Genomic DNA, 17,245 nt, shown 5'->3' on the forward strand with positions numbered 1-17,245 from the left:
TTCGATAACTGTTGAGCTTTGGCTCTAAATAGTGCCAACAATTGTGCTGCAAATGGAATTCTCAATACAACCCACACTTTCACATACACGCACACTCACACGTATACGCTGCACACACGTACAGACGCGCGCACACCCACACCCACACCCACACACAAACACACACACACACACCGGCAAGGAGATCGAGAAGAAAATGATATCCTACTCTACAAATTCCCCCCCCCCCCCCCAGACACCTCCACGACCCCTGACCTTTGACACTCCCGCCCTCTCCATCTTGACCTAGATGCTTCCACTCTCACACGTCCACCCCGCCTACTATTTTCAACCGTGTCCTAAATCTGCTCGTCTTCCTTCAGCCCCTGCCCCCTCCCCCCACCCCCTCCCCCACCGGTGGAGTACTCACGTATAGCTGGAACCATGCCGTGCCAAATAAGGGATCTCGGCTCGACAGATTTCCTGGAAGTCTTGAGAACACGGCCCAGCGGGTATATAAGCGCCGAGATCCCAGAGCTGAGCACCAGACTCTTCGTAAGCCAGCGAAGGTGCCCAGACCGACGTACTTCTTGTAACTCCCCAACAACAACCACACATCACCATGTGCGACGATGAAGTAGCTGCCCTCGTAGTGGACAATGGCTCCGGCATGTGCAAAGCCGGGTTCGCCGGAGACGATGCCCCCAGGGCCGTCTTCCCATCCATTGTCGGCAGACCCCGTCATCAGGTGAGTTGATTAATTAATTAATTAATTAATAACTGTGATTAAATGATTCAATTAGAAGTTTTGGTAATAATGTGCTTCGAACACTGGAGTTAGCAGTGATTGTGTCAATACCATCCAGCATGCACTCACATCTTCCTGTGCTGATGACACAAAGTATCGCTTGCTGTCGATAAAACTGTTTTTAATTTTTCTTCGCTCTGGATTGGCAGTGGATAACATCGCGATTTCATGAGCTTAATCGTGTTCTTATTGAGCTTAGCCTAAAGTTATCTAGGACTAGCTTGATTCATTACCTAATAATATCCAGGGCTTAGTTGATAACAATACCTAGTTATATCTATGGCTAGCTTAGTTAAATTCAATACCCAGTTATATCTATGGCTAGATTAGTTAAATTCAATACCTTGTTATATCTATGGCTAGCTTAGTTGAATTCAATACCTTGTTATATCTATGGCTAGCTTAGTTGAATTCAATACCTAGCAATATCTATGGCTAGCTTAGTTAAATTCAATACCTAGTTATATATATATGGCTAGATTAGTTCAATTCAATACCTAGTTATATCTAGGTCTAGCTTGATTGAGTTCAATACCTAATTATATCTAGGACTAGCTTTATAAATTGTAACACCTAATTATAAATACGACTAGCTTGATTCATTTGAATATCTAATTCTATCTAGAACTAGCTTGTTCATTTAACTAACCAAGAACTAGCTTGGTTAACTACCTAATTATATCAAGAACTAGCTTTAGGATTTAACTACCTAATTATATCAAGAACTAGCTTTAGTATTTAACTACCTAATAATGTGTAGAACTAGCTTGAATATTTAACTACCAAATAATGTGTAGAACTAGCTTGAATATTTAACTACCAAATAATGTGTAGAACTAGCTTGAATATTTAACTACCTAAATACGAGCTAATACAATCAGTTCTTACTGTCTGATATCTGGAGTGAAACACGTTTGTACAATCCTCCATTCGTTTCTAAATTTAAATCTGCAGCTAAGCAAAATAAGATCCCATATTATGTACAGGAAGATAGTAAAACAAAAGAATATTTTTAAAAGGAATGGTTGTAGACATTTATATAGAGTTCTTATCTAAATAAAAAGAAAAGAAACGTTTAAAAATATGTCGATTGGGACAAATATCTATATAAAGCTGGCAACACAATACTAAATGCACCCCACCTAGATCTATTTTTAGCTTCGTTCTAACGAGTTTCAGATCCATGTTTGTATTCACTTTTTAGCTACTCTTTGTAGACTTAACAAATTTACTGCTCCCAAATTCTTATTATTTACCTGTAAACTTTGCTTTTCCTCAAATCTTATTTACCTATAAACTTTACTTTTCCCAAACTCGCCGTGTATACTTCAAATATTCCTCTATGCCTTAAACCCATTCCTAAAATCTGTCTCTCACTACATCTATACATTACTGTGTTCTGTCTGTATTCACTAGATAAGTATTCTACTTGTTTTATTTCACTAGATAAGTATACTACTTGTTTTATTTCACTAGATAAGTATTCTACTTGTTTTTTTCACTAGATAAGTATTCTACTTGTTTTTTTTTCACTACATAAGTATACTACTTGTTTTATTTCACTAGATAAGTATTCTACTTGTTTTATTTCACTGGATAAGTATTCTACTTTTTTTTATTTCACTAGATAAGTATTCTACTTGTTTTATTTCACTAGATAAGTATTCTACTTGTTTTTTTTTCACTAGATAAGTATTCTACTTGTTTTTTTTCACTATATAAGTATACTACTTGTTTTATTTCACTAGATAAGTATTCTACTTGTTTTATTTCACTAGAAAGTATTCTACTTGTTTTATTTCACTAGATAAGTATTCTTCTTGTTTTATTTCACTAGATAAGTATTCTTCTTGTTTTATTTCACTAGATAAGTATTCTACTTGTTTTATTTCACTAAATAAGTATTCTACTTGTTTTTTTCACTAAATAAGTATTCTACTTGTTTTATTTCACTAGATAAGTATTCTACTTGTTTTATTTCCTAGCAGTTTACCATTGTTTCTTTGTTCGCTCCGTATTTCTATTCTTTAGTCCTTGTTCGCTGACCATTGCTAGATCTAGCTGCAGTAACAAAATGATTGGAAGTAAATACAAACGTTCGATTACTGTGAATAACTAGGAATGATATCAAATCAAATCGCTGATCTACCTATATCGATTTTGCAAAGTTTGCAAGTTTGTCCAATAATCGTTCGCTAGAACCACGCTGGAAGGCGGGAAAGGTGTTTTTATGGCAGGCTGCCCAAAGAAAGGCACGCGATTTTTTAAAAGATGGCGGCGGTTCCTAGGCGAGAGCGTTCACCGGTAACCCATGGGGTGCGTGACGTCATGCACCGCGCGCGAGCACGCCCTGCCAGCGCCATCTTGGCATGGACTTATATGGCAGCGAGAGTTACCGGCCCCTGGGTAGCCCCGCGGTGACGTCATGGGGTGAGCGCGCAGGCATTTTACTCATGCGTCTATTTTTAGCTCAGGTGGACAATCCTTTGTGGGTGTGTTGTATTTGGGAGTGTGTTTGGGCACGCGGCCCCACACTTAGCAAAACTTAATGGAATATCAAAAGGACAACTTAAGGCTGGAATGTATTGAAACTAGAAACAAAAGAGTCTACTACAAGAAAAGAAAAAGATTTTAATCAGATGATTTCTCATTTCACTTTTGACAAAAAACTTAGGTAAAAGAAAACATTTAATGACTTTAAATTGAAACAATTAATTTTCTGAATAAGATTACATTAAAAGTTCAGAACTCAAAACTTAAAACGTTTCGGTACTTAAAGTAAAGGAAACAAATCATTTGAATACTATAGAATAGAATCTAAGATTTTGTTCTGTTAAACTGACCAATGAACACTGGGGGAAATACTGTTTGGAGTGGCACACTACTAGACCGGCACCACATTACACACGTGGTGGTACCACATCGTGTCACGTGGTGGTACCACCACGTGGCACGCAACTAGAGAGCACAGCTTTCTTTTATCACATGCAGGAAGAAAGGGGTGGGGTGGGACGGGAAGACCTTCCATTCCACTTGAAAACTCAGGGAGAGGCTAGGTAGAGGGTGTGGGGGGTGGGTGATTGTTTATTCAACCGCACTCGAAGCCCATAAATTAATTACTCACAGACAGCGATCCTGGAATGTCAAGCTTAGATCGTGTCGAGTTATCCATAAAACAAAAGCGCCTGTATGTTATATTCGAAAGCTTTTTATACGTTCTAGCTAAGCTTGAAATGTTATATTGTTTTAGCTCATGGCTAACATTAAATGTTATAAGCACATTATTCAAAATGTTTTAGCTCATGGCTACCTCTAGATGTTTAAGCACATTATTCCATTGTCTTAGCTCCTCTACCCCTACCATAACCATGGCTTCAATATTTAGACATGGTTAGCTTAATACATAGAAAACCACATGGTTAGCTAAACACATGCTGTATGTGAAGATTGTTATCTTCCTCCTCGTGTTCCCTAATGTGTTCCCTCCCGAGACCCCATAATCATATTTGATGAGATCGTTAGCCCTTCATTAAACCGGTTCTGCCGGCATTTTGAACCGGTTGACAAAACTCAACTTTTCGACCTGTCAAATCCACTCGCAATTTTAAAAACAAAACTGGGTCACTCTACTTCACCTAGACTTCCACCCTTTAAAATACCTGCCTTTTTCTGATGTATTTGTCTTTGTTTATTCCTCCCGACCCCCCAACTAACGTGTTGCTGTCCTCCCCAGGGTGTCATGGTTGGTATGGGACAGAAAGACAGCTACGTAGGAGACGAGGCCCAATCCAAGAGAGGTATCCTGACCCTCAAGTACCCCATCGAACACGGTATCGTCACAAACTGGGACGACATGGAGAAAATCTGGCACCACACCTTCTACAATGAGTTGAGAGTCGCCCCCGAGGAGCACCCCGTCCTCCTCACTGAGGCCCCCCTCAACCCCAAAGCCAACAGGTACGTTCAGCTTTTTAAAGTACCCAGCACTAACCGTAAACAGCTGTTGAAATAGTGAGGACTTGAGGGAATTTGAACTGTTCTATAGCAGGCGCCAGATAAACCTTCTAGCTGGTGCTCATGCGATTTGTTCTTGTGACATGTTCTTGTGACATGTTCTTGTGACATGTTCTAGTGACATGATCTAACATTAGGTTGTATTCGAATACAACATTTAACAATTCAGTTATTGAAAAATAAACATTCCATTGTTGAACAAGATAAACATTTTCTTTGATCCAATCTATAAAAAGAAGAACGAAAAAACAGAAGATCTACTGTTAATATAAATGTCATCATTTGTCACAAAATCTTTGTCTCACTATTTCAATTTATGTTTAACGCGATAGTTTCTGCAACATCCAAATGTGTGATGCTTTATGTGTGTGTATGTGTGTAGCTTCTGTATTACGTAATGTATTTAATCTCCTTGTTACCCCACGGTATTTGGCCAATTCTACTGTTCCTTCTGTCCAGTTTTCTCATCAAATCTTGCTAAAAGAACGTAAATAAGAGAACATAAATGTAAACCTGTAAAACTAATGTCAAACGATTTCTCAAAACAACAACAGTTTCATTTCTTTCAATGAATTATTCAGTCCAATTTATAAAAAGCTTTATTTTTACTGCAAATTTATAATCATTACCCAAACCTTATTTATCTCTATATCTGATTTTGGCGAGTTAGATTGTGTATTTTTCTATCTATTTCTGTCCATGTGTTTTCCTATCTGTATTATAATCTGTCCTTGTGTTTTGTGACTGTGTATTGGTATATCTGTATCTGTTATGTGTTTTCCTTTATGTATCTGCTCCTGTGTTTTCCTTTCTGTATCTGTTCCCGTGTTTTCCTTTCTGTATCTGTTCCTGTGTTTTCCTTTCTGTATCTGTTCCTGTGTTTTCTTTTCTGTATCTGTTCCTGTGTTTTCCTTTCTGTATCTGTTCCTGTGTTTTCCTTTCTGTATCTGCTCCTGTGTTTTCCTTTCTGTATTTGTTCCTTTGTTTTTCTTTCTGTATCTGTTCCTGTGTTTTCCTATCTGTATTATATTCTCTCCCTGTGTTTTGTGACTGTGTATTGGTATATCTGTATCTGTCCCCCCCGTGTTTTGTGACCGTCTATTGGCATATCTGTATCTGCCCACAGAGAAAAGATGACCCAGATCATGTTCGAGACCTTCAACGCCCCCGCCATGTACGTCGCCATCCAGGCCGTACTCTCCCTGTACGCCTCTGGCCGTACCACCGGTATCGTGCTCGACTCTGGTGATGGTGTCACCCACACCGTCCCCATCTACGAAGGTTACGCCCTCCCCCACGCCATCCTCCGTCTGGACTTGGCCGGCCGTGATCTCACCGACTACCTGATGAAGATCCTCACCGAGAGAGGCTACTCCTTCACCACCACCGCTGAGCGTGAGATTGTCCGCGACATCAAGGAGAAACTCTGCTACGTCGCCCTGGACTTCGAGCAGGAAATGGCCACCGCTGCCTCCTCCTCCTCCCTCGAGAAGAGCTACGAGCTTCCCGACGGTCAGGTCATCACCATTGGCAACGAGCGCTTCAGGTGCCCAGAGTCCCTCTTCCAACCATCCTTCTTGGGTATGGAGTCTGCCGGTATCCATGAAACCACCTACAACTCCATCATGAAGTGCGACGTCGACATCCGTAAGGATCTGTACGCCAACACCGTCTTGTCTGGAGGCACCACCATGTTCCCAGGTATTGCTGACCGTATGCAGAAGGAAATCACCTCCCTGGCTCCCAGCACCATGAAGATCAAGATCATTGCCCCACCAGAGCGTAAATATTCCGTATGGATCGGTGGCTCCATCTTGGCCTCCCTCTCCACCTTCCAACAGATGTGGATCTCCAAACAGGAATACGATGAGTCTGGCCCCTCCATCGTCCACCGCAAGTGCTTCTAAACGCACTCGCTTTCAAAAAACGCAACACCACCATCGAAACCATCAAAAAACTTCTTTTATTTTCTACCTATATCAGAACAGTTTCACGATCTCTCGGTGGCTTTTAGGACTTTGATGCCACTGGGAGTCCACTAAAACACGTCGACATCTAACACCAGGGTCGTGGACTGAGAAAGAAGTTTAAGCTATCATTAAAAACTTGTAAACATATTGGTGTGTATCTTAGAACTAATTGCGTCACACTTTGTAAACAAAATTTGTAAGAATGTTTGTGTAGAACTTAAATTGAGTCCAAATTGTACTTTCTAAGTACCGAACTCAAGCATTTCTTTCCAATTTTTCCCCCAAAAACTCATGCCTTCTTTAATTTTAAAATCTTTTCGTTTAGAAATTTCGAGATTTAATGTCGACATTTTAAAAAGTTTCTGAACGAGAGCACCAACAGGCATTTCAATTTTTGAACAAACCGAAGGCTACAGAAATTAAACCTCAGGAAGTTGTCTGAAAATCTTTAGTCATCCAAATCTTTAGGCTTGCCCACGAAGGGCGAGTAATTCAATCAACTCAAATATTTCAGATTTTTTTTCACGATTTCCTTTTGTAATTTTGTTTCAAACGTAACGAATTCTTATGATCTATGCGCGTACGATTGCGGTCAAGTATGTCATTTTGTGTATGGTGAACGGTCAGCGTTAGTATGTTGCCAGTCGAAGTGTCTCAAAGTTACTCGTAACATCGTATCGCGTCAACAAAAGTCGAATAGAAAGTCTGGTCCCGCAGTAACATCATTCATAACTCGTTTACAAACTCTCCACCCGTAAACACAATTGGTCCCTTCGCTTTGATACACTCGCTGGAATCAGACACGATGACGTCTTGCTTATGCAAATGACGATGACGCGCGCCATTACTAATGGAACCCTCCCGCCAGGGCATCGCCATGGCAACGCCTCGCGTTTCCATAGCGACAGCCAATCTGAAACTCTAGATGACTGATTGGTTACTGTCCCCAGCAAGCTACTGTAGACCTTCGTAAAGGCAGAATAAATCGTGTTGAACAGAAGAGTGCTTGTTTTGTTGCCATTTTTTGCTTGAGAATAAAAATGTGTACATCTTTAAAACTTTACCTCTTTCTTATACTCTGTGGGTTGCTTGAATGAGCAAAAAGATGAAACAAACTTGAAACATTTTTATACAAACAAATTTAGTAATCTTAAAAAAAAATAACTATTTAAAATAAAAATAAAACATTAATACATTTCAAAAAATTGAAAAATAAAATCGAAGACTATTTATTTAACTTTTTTTACTATCTTTGAAAAAAAAATTGGAAAAATAAATGAAGTTAAAAATCTTGAAATTAACTTTTAAATATACTAAAGAAATCAAAGATCACAATTTAAAAACAACCCCCCCCCCAACCTAAACAACGCTTTAATATGTAATCTTAAGACAAATCTTCAATTTAAAAAAGATTTAAAATCTTACAACCCTGAAAAAAACAAATTAAAATTTTTAAAAAGAAATCAAAGTCTAGCATCTAAAATAAAAACTTTTAAATTTATAAGAAAATTAACATTTTTGCAAAAAAAAAACAAAAAAAAAAACAAATTCCAATTTAAAAATATAAATTTTACGAAATTGAAAAAATTCAAATTCAAAAGGAATTGAAAGTTCCCAACATCGAAAGTAAATTTTTTCAAAAGAATTTGAAATTCACAATCTTGAAAAAAAATCAATTTTCATAATTAAACATAAAATAATAGATCACAATCTTACAAAAAAAAAAAAAAAAAAAAAAAGCTTGGCAATCTAGAAAAACAAGCAAACCTTTAAAAAAACACTAGACAATAAAAAACAAAACAAAGCAAAACAAAGTTAACTTTCAAAGTCTAGCATCTAAAATAAAAACTTTTAAATTTATAAGAAAATTAACATTTTTGCAAAAAAAAAAAACAAAAAAAAAAAAACAAATTCCAATTTAAAAATATAAATTTTACGGACTTGAAAAAATTCAAATTCAAAAGGAATTGAAAGTTCCCAACATCGAAAGTAAATTTTTTTCAAAAGAATTTGAAATTCACAATCTTGAAAAAAAATCAATTTTCATAATTAAACATAAAATAATAGATCACAATCTTACAAAAAAAAAAAAAAAAAAAAAAGCTTGGCAATCTAGAAAAACAAGCAAACCTTTAAAAAAACACTAGACAATAAAAAACAAAACAAAGCAAAACAAAGTTAACTTTCAAAGAGAAACAAATTTTAGGCTGATAACAAATAATTGGATGTTAACAAAGAAAAACAGATACCATTAATTTTATTGGCTAAAATTACATGATTGTAAGACACAGTGATGCTAAAATTATCTCAAGACCTTTGCCACTGGAAGGCCGATAATTTAGAAACAATCAGGTGCATGATAGAATTTACTTAAGAACAAACAAGGTGTATACACGGGAAACAGAAACTACAAATGGTACGATGCCTTGCTGTTGCATTGGAATATATGACACATTTATAAAAAAAATCAAGAAGCTTTTCTGAAGCAATTTAACTCACAGAAAAATCAATCAAGGGCCTACCTAATAATCGCTAAGATTTTAATCCTAATGAGAGTTATAAAATAAATGCTTAGTTAAATATTTATTGACAAGAGAAAAACAAAACTATTAGGCTAATTTTGTTTAAAACAAGACGTTTAGATTAATTTTGATGAAATAACGGACTAGCGAAGTAAAACGAATCTAACAATGAAGGTGGATCACACAAAACTAACGACCATTTCTCGCTATTAAATAATTTCTACTTTTTTCTAGTTATGAAAAGAATAACTGGCAGGCTAAGGCATAGTCCGTTTTAGGTAACAAATTCAATTATTTATTTCTATTTACATAAAACATTGAGTTCCAAGGTGAACATTTGTTGCTCCCGATTCATGGAATTATCAAACGATCGATGGCAATGTTTCCCCAAATCAATCGACGGCTAGAGAATCTTCTCCACTGCAGATCATTTAAGTACAGATTGGCTTGGCCAGGTAGGAGGCGACTAGTACACTAGCAACAACCAGTTCCAGATCTGGAATAAACAGCCTCAAATTATTGCAAGTCCATATTGAAACTAAATCTGTCTAATACAAATCATTATAATAAATACAAAATAGACATTTTAAGTATAAAACTAGTTCGACAATATCATGTACCTACTATCACATCTACTTTAAAATGTACATAATATTCTTTTATTTAAACTTCCCAGCCAGTAGAAAGCAAGGTTAGCCAACAGTGTAACCCACCTAGCTCACACAACCGGAAATACATTTTAAAAAATCGTTGTGGACATACCGAAACGCAACTGATTCGATCCACTGAGACTTTTGCTTCGAGAATGTTCAGGATCATCTGTTGATAGAACATCGCAAACACACACACACACATATATATATATATATATATATATATATATATATATATATATATATATATACACACACACACATATATATATATATATATATATATATATATATATATATATATATATATATATATATATAGATATATATATATATATATATATGTGTGTGTGTATGTGTGTGGGTTTGTGTACACAAAACACTTAGAATCAGCACATACTACTGCAGGCTACCCTTGATGTCACGGATGGTCTGAGAAAAATGATACGAGACATTTCAGTTTCACAATGTCATGGGCATGGTTACATCTATTTATAAAACTTTCTCAACAAGATATATGGAATTCTCTGAATACATCGGGCATTGACTACTTTCATTAAAATATTTATTGTTCTAATATATTGCTTGACATCCAGATAAATATGTAGAGGCAAAGAGAAGAGTGATCTAAACCCCGATTTATCAATATATAAAGCTCAATTCTGTATGTAACATGTAATAAATTTGTTGTCGTTGACATACTTCTATGGGTTTAAGTGTTAGACTATTACCGTGCTCATAGTCTAAATTTATGAGTTAAAAAATTACTATTGAAAGTGTTCGGAAATAATTTTCATTTTTCAAACTGATAGTAATAATTGTCGGCATGTTCATTAAACACAATTTTAAAAAAATAACAAAAATTCTAATTATGTCTGAAAATTATTTATATTTAGTCAATTAGCACTTACTTCCTTTTGATAAATTAGGAAAACACAATTACTTCCCTTTATAAAACATTGCATTAATGGAAAAGAATTTACTTTTTATTACTTTGCTTTGGTGTTGGGAAAAAAATAATTACATAATTAGCGGGGATTGATCAAGTGCAAATGTTGGAGGTATTTTACGAATAAGCTTGGAGTATTATAATTGTTCATTTGGTTTGGTTTACCACCTACGTTCGTTTAAGTGAGTGCAAAAGACTATGAATAAGTTGGGGTGGTATAGTTGATTATTAAGCTGAAACAGGCGATTCTGCCCCGGGCTAGACTGTGAGCACTTTGCGTTTATGTTCGCGTTAGTGTTTTCTTTGTGTTTAGGTTGGGTTTGCGTTAGTGGTTGCGTTTTGATTTGGTTCGTTTTTGTTCTTTCTTTTTTCGTTTTCGTTTGTGTTTTTTCTTTAGGTTTGTGTTTGTATTTGTGTTTGTGGTTGGTTTTGGTTTGTTTTCGTTTGCTTTTTCGTTTGTTTTTTTCTTTGTGTTCGTATTGGTGTTTGTGGTTGGGTTTGTTGTTAGGTTTTTGTTTTCGTTTGCTTTTTTGTTTGTTTTTTCTTTGTGTTTGTATTGGTGTTTGTGATTGTGGTTGGGTTTGTTGTTAGGTTTTTGTTTTCGTTTGTATTTGTAATTGTGTTAGCGTCAGTTTGCGTTTTGTTGTTTTGGTTTTGGTTGGTTGTGGTTTGGGTGGGCAATGCCGGGTTTATGATGATTACTAAACACACAGGTAATGGTCTCTAACAGAAAGGTTTTTCATAGAAGCCAGAGCAGGGCCTGGCCGGGACGGCTAGTATTGAATAAAAATTGTTAAATATATTAAATATGATTCCGGAAATAAATCGTAATATTAATAAAAATAAATATGAATACATGTACATAGTAGTACGTGGTAATATTAAAATTAATATCATTGATTTTTCTTAAAGAGAGTTAACACTGGCTAAACTCCAAAGGATACTATTCTCATGTTTGTTTCCTTTAGACCACAAAATAGATTTTTAAAAAGGAAATTCATGAAACAATAAAATTACATTTTTTACTTTCTCGTATATACAAAGTATAGAGAAAGTCTTGTAATCGTGCAAAAAAAAAAAACAAAAAAAAAACCCCACGAGATTTTTACAAATCTCGATGTTTTACACCCCACTGATACGGAAAAACATAATTTTGCAATCTTGTCTGTATGTCTGTGTGTGTGTGTGTGTTTCTCTGTGTGTGTGTGTGTGTAAACACGATAACTTGAGTACCGTTACAGCTAGGTTGATTAAATTTCATATACAAGTATTTTATCAAAATCATAGATCCGCATCAATTTTTGAGCGATTTCCGATAACCGGAAGTGTTACTTTTTATTTTGAATTTTTCAAAAGGCTATAACTTGAGTACTATTTCAGATAGATAAATAAAATTGCACACTAGAGTAAAAGATCTAATTCTCTACCTTCTTTCAAATTTTGAGTAATTTCCGTTGACCGGAAGTAGTAATTTACGCTATTTCCTATTTCTAAAAAAAATGCATGTAAATTTATAAAGTACTAATAATATTGCGCACTATTATGCACATTTTATTCGGCGTTCACCGGTGTGCAATTCTTTTTCTAAGAGATTTTATTCTATTTTAAAAAGTATTTAAAATGGATTAAAATTCATGCCTATATCCCGAGTTCCCATCCCCTCTTTTTTATATAAGAATATTCGAGAAAGAGATTTTCGTCAATGCGTTACCAATGATCTATTTTCAGACGTGTGACCTGTTACTTTTTTTTAAGGGTTGTTTAAATGTAAAAACTGTCGGCCCTATATTTAGTGGATCTTTGTTGTTGGGGGCGGTTTTTCCACGCTAGTAGCCCACCATGTCCTTAATCTATGATTAGAAACTCATTACAATTGAATAAAGTAGAAACTCTTGACAATTGAATCAAGTAGAAACTCCTGACAATTGAAACAAGTAGAAACTCCTGACAACTGAATCAAGTAGAAACTCCTGACAATTGAATCAAGTAGAAACTCCTGACAATTGAGTCAAGTAGAAACTCCTGACAATTGAATCAAGTAGAAACTCCTGACTACTTAATCAAGTAGAAACTCTTGGCAATTAAATCAAGTAGAAATCCCTGACACTGAATCAAGCAGTACTCTTAAACTCCGTGCTGATCGCCCAATCAACACAACCTGATGCTTAAGTAGTCGAAAAACTTATTTCAATTAAAATATAACCCTTTACATAACCCCCATATTTACCCAATGTACGTAAGACAATGCTAACTGTTCCATACCAGAATTCGCGACAAAGACGTTGCTGTCCAGTTGTCCCAACTCTTGATTGTGCTCCATGAGTTTGGCATTCAGACGATATTGCATGGTCGGACGGACAGTGAACCAGATGACGGTCGGATGACCAGTGGAGCAGTAGCACTCCTGCTGCGTCGGCGTGCTGTTCCCACAGGCGGTCATCTGGCAAGGGTACGCGAACAGTCGGCACGCCTGGGGAAACAAGGGTATACACGGGGCATATATTGTGTAGCCTTGGGATGATACAGAGAGCAGGATATACACGGGGCATATATTGTGTAGCCTTGGGATGATACAGAGAGCAGGATATACACGGGGCATATATTGTGTAGCCTTGGGATGATACAGAGAGCAGGATATACACGGGGCATATATTGTGTAGCCTTGGGATGATACAGAGAGCAGGATATACACGGGGCATATATTGTGTAGTCTTGGGATGATACAGAGAGCAGAGTATACACGGGGCATATATTGTGTAGCCTTGGGATGATACAGAGAGCAGAGTATTCACGGGGCATATATTTTGTAGCAGAATATACACGGGTATTTAGTTTTTTTTAGCTTTGGGATCATGAAGATTAAAACTAGGATTATGGTTATGATTCTAGTTTTACAAGAAAACTTGAACTTTCGTGAGCTTAAAGCATTAGCCAAACAAACGTCAAGAACACGCCAACTAGAAACGTCACAAACAAACCCAACTAGAAATGTCACAAACACGCCAATCAGAAATGTCACAAACACGCCAAGAAGAAATGTCACAAACACACCAACTAGAATTATCACTAACACGCGAACTAGAAATGTCACAAAGACGCCAACTAGAAATGTCACAAACACGCCAACTAGAAATGTCACAAACACGACAACTAGAAATTTCAAAAACACGCCAACTAGAAATGTCACAAACACGCCAACTAGAAATGTCACAAACACGCTAGCTAGAAATGTTACAAACACAAAAACTAAAAATTTCACAAACACGCCAACTAGAAATGTCACAAACACGCCAACTAGAAATGTCACAAACACGCCAACTAGAAATGTCACAAACACGCCAACTAAAAATGTCACAAACACGCCAACTAGAAAACGCATACCCACCTCTTGCCAAGATGACGATTGGCTACAGTCCGCACTTGGATTACATTTAAACAAAGTGACGTGTGTGCACCTGCCCTCCTTGCGTGCAGCTCTGTCGATAAACGTTCCAGTCACAAAGCCAGTTTTCTCGCTGTTAGCAAGATAGCCGACAATACTCAGGTCAAGGAAACGAATGCTACTCACGGCATCTGTGTATAACAACATCAAATACTCAGTTCAAGTGAACCAGTGTTAAGAACGGCATCTGGGTATAACAAAATCCTTTTATTCTCACCATATTTCTTCTGAATGTAAGTCACTTACATGCAGTATAAAATCTGTCCTACATTTTCTGTATCTGATTACACTTACATACAGAATAAAATCTGTCGTACATTTTTTGTATCTGAATACACTTACATACAGTATAAAATATGTCCTACATTTTCTGTATCTGAGTACACCTACATACAGTTTAAAAAGTGTCCAACATATTTACTATCTGACTACATGAAACTCACATACCGGGTAGAAAACCAAGGGAGATGAGCAGAACAAACTTGAACATTTTCTCCATGAGTTCACGTCTTGTAACCAGAGTTGTCGCCCACCAAAATCTAGAAAATTATAGCAAAGAATTAAAGTGTTAATTTGGTTCACACTGTAGTCAGCACTATATCCAGTATGGTGGGCCTATAGATTTATTTTTCTAGCATGGTGGGCCTATAGATTTATTCCTCTAGCATGGTGGGCCTATAGATTTATTCCTCTAGCATGGTGGGCCTATAGATTTATTCCTCTAGCATGGTGGGCCTATAGATTTATTCCTCTAGCATGGTGGGCCTATAGATTTATTCCTCTAGCATGGTGGGCCTGTAGATTTATTCCTCTAGCTGGTGGGCCTATAGATTTATTCCTCTAGCATGGTGGGCCTATAGATTTATTCCTCTAGCATGGTGGGCCTATCGATTTATTCCTCCAGCACGGTGGGCTTATAGATTTATTTCTCTAGCACGGTGGGCCTATAGATTTATTCCTCTAGCATGGTGGGCCTATAGATTTATTCCTCTAGCATGGTGGGCCTATAGATTTATTCCTCTAGCATGGTGGGCCTATAGATTTATTCCTCTAGCATGGTGGGCCTATAGATTTATTCCTCTAGCATGGTGGGCCCATAGATTTATTCCTCTAGCACGGTGGGCCTATAGATTTATTCCTCTAGCATGGTGGGCCTATAGATTTATTCCTATAGCATGGTGGGCCTATAGATTTATTATATAGGGATTAGCGTTAAGTTTGGATTAAGTAATGTGATTTACCTGTCTGATGATTAACAGTTGTGCTTAAATATAAAATAATGAGGTCAGATGGTCTACTTTAAGTGTGGTTTAATTAGATTTGTACTTTTTGTGTTGAATAATTAGTAAAGTTCCCTTTTCAAACCTGACGGTCTATAGGGCAAGTGAAGTAGAGTTCACTTGTTTCTGTGACCTCGGCATATGAAGTGAAAGTGTGGTCAGCACTATGCCCAGCCGCCTTTACTTTCCCTAACGTTAGTTAGGGGTACCCCTCATGAGTTGGTGGAGTCAAGTACTGACTTAAACCCGGATTCGAACTCGAGACTTACGGGTTAGCTGTCCATATCTCTACCGCTAGACTACTCCGTCCCATTGAATAATTAGGGATTACGTTTCGTGGGTTAAGTGTTTTTAATTTAAGCCTTACGGCATGCTGATCTAAGGGTTACAACTCATTGTGTAGGCTGATTATACTGGTGCTAGAGATATCAAGAATATCATATTTTTATTCTATACAACCAATGAGAAGTATTTTAGCAATGGATTAAAAGCCATAGCTTAATGTGTAAATAATATTTTAGCAAACTATCCCTTACTGAGTTTCAAGAATCCAGCATTCGTGGATTATTAAGTAGTTTACCCAACCAGTTGTGGTTCGATGGTTATAATAATGATGTTTTTATCCTTAATTTGTAATGTTTCTATCCTTAATTTGTGATGTTTTGTTTATCAGTCTACATGCGCCATGTATATGTTAACTCCACATGTCATTGACGCGGTCTGCTGTGTTCAATGAAACACTATTTGGCTCGAGATTTCGGGAATTTCCGGAGGTCGCTTGAAGTATGTGTATCTGTACAAGGACGCTTTTGTTGTCGTAACTTTACTCTAACCAACCACATTTGGATTTTGTCAGCATGAAGAGAAGGAACTGTCACTGTGTAAAATGTCAACATCATACGCAACCCTTAGAGGTCAACATTTTTGCAGTGCATTGTCTATTCTGCTCATATTATAAACTTACAGATTTATTTCAAATATTTTACATTAAAAAAAAATAGATTTGATGGGGAAAAAGAAAATTATCAAATTAATAGAAATAAGCTGATTGAACTGCAGTACCAGCTGACCCGCATCTTCATCAACTACTGGAGGAAGCATAAACAACAAGCACCGTACCAGCTGCCGGAGGTCCACGTGCAGAGAATGCCCAGCGAGCTTGACCACCTGCTGGTGCGCGACTTATTCTTGGACTACACCTTGATCTATCCTATGATGTTTATCGGCATCTTCAGCTTCACCGCCTCATCCATTGTTGAGGAGCGGGAGACGAAGACCAAGGTTCGATATATATATATATATATATATATATATATATATATATATATATATATATATATATATATATATATATATATATATATATACCTCCATTCTAACTACTCCCCCCCCCCTTCTTTCCGACATTGAGTGTCATTTTTTAGTCGATGTTTTTCTAACTACCTGCTATAACAACACATTGACGTAAGGCTTTAAATAAACATCAAAACACGTTCACATGACCACCACTCATACAGAGAAAACTCGGACGTTCTCTTTGTGTTTCGATGTGTTTATTTAGCATTCGATGTGTTTATTTAGCATTCTATGTGTTTATTAAACATTTGATTCGTTGTTAGAAAACTTGA

The 17,245-nt window shown here is 36.7% G+C and overlaps 2 protein-coding genes across 2 annotated transcripts; one reads left to right on the plus strand and one right to left on the minus strand.

Annotated features, from left to right (window-relative positions):
• The first annotated feature begins 496 nt into the window (after nucleotides 1-496).
• LOC131946008 (actin, adductor muscle) lies at nucleotides 497-7,771 on the plus strand. The gene is made up of 3 exons (XM_059306639.1): nucleotides 497-727; nucleotides 4,521-4,744; nucleotides 5,928-7,771. The coding sequence occupies exons 1-3, from the start codon at nucleotides 602-604 to the stop codon at nucleotides 6,706-6,708; spliced, it is 1,131 nt and encodes a 376-aa protein (XP_059162622.1). The 5' UTR covers nucleotides 497-601; the 3' UTR covers nucleotides 6,709-7,771.
• Nucleotides 7,772-9,031: 1,260 nt separating this feature from the next.
• Nucleotides 9,032-16,338, minus strand: LOC131945999 (uncharacterized). Its single transcript, XM_059306632.1, has 6 exons — nucleotides 16,154-16,338; nucleotides 14,785-14,876; nucleotides 14,281-14,468; nucleotides 13,158-13,365; nucleotides 10,056-10,112; nucleotides 9,032-9,789 (listed from the first exon to the last, which is right to left on the minus strand). The coding sequence occupies exons 2-6, from the start codon at nucleotides 14,834-14,836 to the stop codon at nucleotides 9,725-9,727; spliced, it is 570 nt and encodes a 189-aa protein (XP_059162615.1). The 5' UTR covers nucleotides 14,837-14,876; nucleotides 16,154-16,338; the 3' UTR covers nucleotides 9,032-9,724.
• Nucleotides 16,339-17,245: the final 907 nt, after the last annotated feature.

Source organism: Physella acuta, unplaced genomic scaffold (genome assembly GCF_028476545.2).
Source record: "Physella acuta isolate Inbredline_101_S28 unplaced genomic scaffold, ASM2847654v3 ptg000543l, whole genome shotgun sequence".
In the NCBI taxonomy this organism is placed as follows: Eukaryota; Metazoa; Mollusca; class Gastropoda; family Physidae; genus Physella; species Physella acuta.

Excerpts from the sequence above, each read along its gene's own strand:
- LOC131946008 (XM_059306639.1), top strand. The coding sequence starts at position 602 with ATGTGCGACGATGAAGTAGCTGCCCTCGTAGTGGACAATGGCTCCGGC. Across the intron at positions 728-4,520 it reads TCGGCAGACCCCGTCATCAG|GGTGTCATGGTTGGTATGGG; the intron begins GTGAGTTGATTA and ends TGTCCTCCCCAG. Across the intron at positions 4,745-5,927 it reads CTCAACCCCAAAGCCAACAG|AGAAAAGATGACCCAGATCA; the intron begins GTACGTTCAGCT and ends ATCTGCCCACAG.
- LOC131945999 (XM_059306632.1), bottom strand. The coding sequence starts at position 14,836 with ATGGAGAAAATGTTCAAGTTTGTTCTGCTCATCTCCCTTGGTTTTCTA. Across the intron at positions 14,469-14,784 it reads CTCCCTTGGTTTTCTACCCG|ATGCCGTGAGTAGCATTCGT; the intron begins GTATGTGAGTTT and ends TGTTATACACAG. Across the intron at positions 9,790-10,055 it reads ATCGAATCAGTTGCGTTTCG|ATCTGGAACTGGTTGTTGCT; the intron begins GTATGTCCACAA and ends TGTTTATTCCAG.